This window comes from Piliocolobus tephrosceles, chromosome 8 (assembly GCF_002776525.5).
Source record: "Piliocolobus tephrosceles isolate RC106 chromosome 8, ASM277652v3, whole genome shotgun sequence".
Taxonomy (NCBI): domain Eukaryota; kingdom Metazoa; phylum Chordata; class Mammalia; order Primates; family Cercopithecidae; genus Piliocolobus; species Piliocolobus tephrosceles.
Window position 1 is genome coordinate 128,674,470 of NC_045441.1, and position 3,262 is coordinate 128,677,731.

Below are 3,262 nucleotides of genomic sequence, written 5' to 3' on the forward strand. Positions count from 1 at the left end.
TCTATCTCCCAAGCTGGAGTGCAGTGGCACGATCTCCACTCACTACAAGCTCTGCCTCCTGGGTTCACACCATTCTCCTGCCTCAGCCTCCCGAGTAGCTGGGACTACAGGTGCCCGCCACCATGTCCAGCTAATTTTTTGTATTTTTAGTAGAGATGGGGTTTCACCATGTCAGCCAGGATGGTCTTGATCTCCTGACCTTGTCATCCGCCCATCTCAGCCTCCCAAAGTGCTGGGATTACAGGCTTGAGCCACCAACCCCAGCCTAGGGCAGGGGGTCTTGATGGGTTTTATCTCAATTATGGTGTCCATTTTCATGAGCACCTTTTTCTTGAGGAAGCAGACCCTTTCACAGCCCTAAGGGTCATTATCTTTTGGGATCCCCAAAACAGACCCTGACACAAGGATTTAAGTGCAAGCAATTTATTTGGGGAGTGATCCCAGAAAGCATCAGGAGGGGAGCAGGGAAGCTGACAAGGGCACACGGGGACTCTGGGAGGCTTAGATCCTACTTCCGATAGGTCCTGGAGTATTGTGATTGACTGGGAAGTTCCTAAGGTCAGCTCCACTGCCAATGCAGCGGTATCACGCCTTTGTTACTCTTTTTTATGTCAATGGTTTATTTCAAGAGTTTCTTTGCTGATCTGCTCCCAACTTGCTTTGTACCTGGTACCAAAGTTAATTTTCCTAAAGCATGGTGTGATCATGACCTTTCTTTGCTCAAACGTCTTTGATGCTTCCTTGTGCCTACGTGAAGTCTGAAGCTTTGGGCCTGGTGTTCCAATGGGGCACTGCCCTAGGAACGGGGGATATAGCAGTGCCTCTGCCCTCGCACCACAGCTGGTCATCTGGTTGGGGATCAAGCAATGACAGTAGGATGTGTCAAGTGCTATGGGAAGAGAGGTGGAGAGTGTTCCAAAGGCCCAAAGGACAGGTGCCACAGTCTGGGTCACAGGAGGCTTAGGAGGCAGGGATTGCTGGTCATGCACATTTTCCATTCTCGCCTTCTTCCTGTCAGAATCTCTGCATTATTGAGCATGGCAATGGCTTTAGCTAATTGCCCCTATACTCCACAGACTTACTTGGGATAGAAGTGGCCAGTGGAAGGTAAGTGGAAATCACTGGGGGTTCCAGAAAAACTCTTTAAAGGAGTCTGATTCAACAAAAGGCATGTCCTTTTCCCCTTGGTTTTTCCTACTTTCTGTAATCTGGTGTGCAGGTGTGATGGCTGGAACCACAGTGGCCACAGTGTGACCATGAGGGAATCCTGAAGATGTAGGGTATATACTAAGGATGATGGTGAGCAGAAAGAGAGAAAGAGCTGGGGTCCCTGATGATCTTGGAGCTCTCAATCCACCCCTGGGCTGATCACCTCTAGACTTCTTTCAGGTAAAAAAACAAAATAAAACAAAGCAAAGCAAAGCAAAACAAAACAAACAAAAAACCCTTCTTTCTAATTAAACTCTTACTGGGGTTTCCTGTTGTAGTCTGCTGAACCTAATCTGAACGAATGCAGTATCCTAGAGACTGTGCAATCAGAAGCATTAGCAGAAATTTGGTAGGCAAACTAGGGTGCATGGGGGCTACAAGGAGGGTTAGAAGGACCAAGGAGGAGATGTGTTCCAGGCAGAGGGAAGAGTGTTCAAAGGCCCAGAGGAAAGAGTCAGAATAGTTGGGTGTGTCTGGGGCTGGCAGAGAAGGGGTGGGAGGAGAGGAAGCCTTAGGTAGGAGCAGGACTTCGACCATGAGGGACCTTCAGGCCTTGTAAAAAGATGGCATTAACCCACAGGTAAAGGGACCCCTGAAGGAGTGGTGAGTTTGCACTTTAGGGAGATGCTGCGGGTGCAGAGTGGGAGGGGCTGGAAAGGAGGGAGCAAGAGTGGAGGCTGGGAGACCCCTTAGAAGGCTGCTGCTGTGGTCGGGCAAGAGAAGGCAATGGCTTGTACTTGGCCAGTGGCTAGAGGGATGGAGTGCAATGGGCAGACTAAGAGCTTAAAAGGGGCCGGGCACGGCAGCTCACACCTGCAATCCTAGAACTTTGGGAGACCCAGGTGGGAGGATCGCTTGAGCCTGGGAGGCCGAGGCTGCAGCGAGCCGTGATTTTGACACTGCACTCCAGCCTGGGCTACAGAGCGAGACCCTGTCTCAAAAAATAAAAATAAAAATATTTTTAAAAGGAGAATTGACAAGAGTCAGTGGCCTATTGGATTTGGGGGAGGGAGAAGGAGGGGCTGCGGATGAAGAACTGTAGATTGAGAGAGGAACCAGAGGTGGGACTGAGAATGGTGGAGGGGAAAGAGGATCAGGGCTGGAGGCGTAGGGCCTCAGGCGACGCGAGGTCAGCTGAGGCAAGGGGCCAGTGAAGACTCCGGAGTCAGACACCCGCCAAGCACATACCTGCCTGGCGCCGCCTTCGGAAATGTCCTTGACCTCAAAATTCCACTTCTCGGCCTCACCTGGGGGCATTGTCAGCTAACATATGTGAAAGTCCCTGGCGCTTAGTAGGTGCTCAATAAATGTTAACTGAATCTGCAACGTTGCTTCGCTCGCTCCTTTAGACTCTACTCTCTCTGTGCTCATCGTTCGGACGTTTCTCTCCTTTATCAAGAGTTTGAGGGTCAAGTGACAGCCCCTATCACTCTCTGCTCTGGCTCCAGGGCAGCCTGGAAGAAAGGCGCTCATCTTCCCTGAGCCTCCCTGCACTGTCCCCGTGAACTTTATTCCCATTTTCACAGATGATGAGCAGGCGGCTGGGGAGGTGGAGCTGAGTTAGAACCAGGTCTCCCGGCTCCAAGACTGCGCTCCCAGCTCGGCAGCATACGGCCTCCAGCCCAGGTGGCGGGGTCGGGGACACGTCTGTCCCCGCTCCTCCACGCCTCCTCCCTCTCCGCGCCCGCCCCGCCCCGCCCCGCCCGGGTCCACGGCTCCCGGCTCCCGCGCGCCGCCTCGCGCTCCTCCCCAGCCCGGCTGTGCGTGGAGGCTGCGGCTCGGCGGGGCAGGCGCTGAGCGCACGGCGGCGGCACCCGGCGCAGAGGCGGCGGCACCCGGCGCAGAGGCTCCGGCGCGGGGAGCCGGGCTCAGCCCCGGCCTGCGAGCGCCGCGGTCCTAGCCCACCCGAGGCCGGCCTGGGGGGCCCGCAGGGCGCGCGGAGCGCCGAGTGCGCGTCGGGCTGGGCCCCGCACCCCGGTGCAGGAGCGCGGGCGCGGCGCGGCGGAGCGCCCCGCATGGAGCCGGCGCGGGAGCCCCCTGCGCGGGCCCGGCC

General features: G+C 55.6%; 1 protein-coding gene across 1 annotated transcript in view; it reads left to right on the plus strand.

Annotated features, from left to right (window-relative positions):
- Positions 1-783: 783 nt before the first annotated feature.
- The window catches only part of CLEC2L (C-type lectin domain family 2 member L), a 23,736-nt gene continuing 21,257 nt past the window's right edge, over positions 784-3,262 (plus strand). Inside the window, exons 1-2 of the mRNA XM_026456353.2 lie at positions 784-851; positions 2,963-3,254. Coding sequence (XP_026312138.2) covers positions 784-851; positions 2,963-3,254 — 360 coding nt within the window. The remainder of the gene's footprint in view (positions 852-2,962; positions 3,255-3,262) is intronic.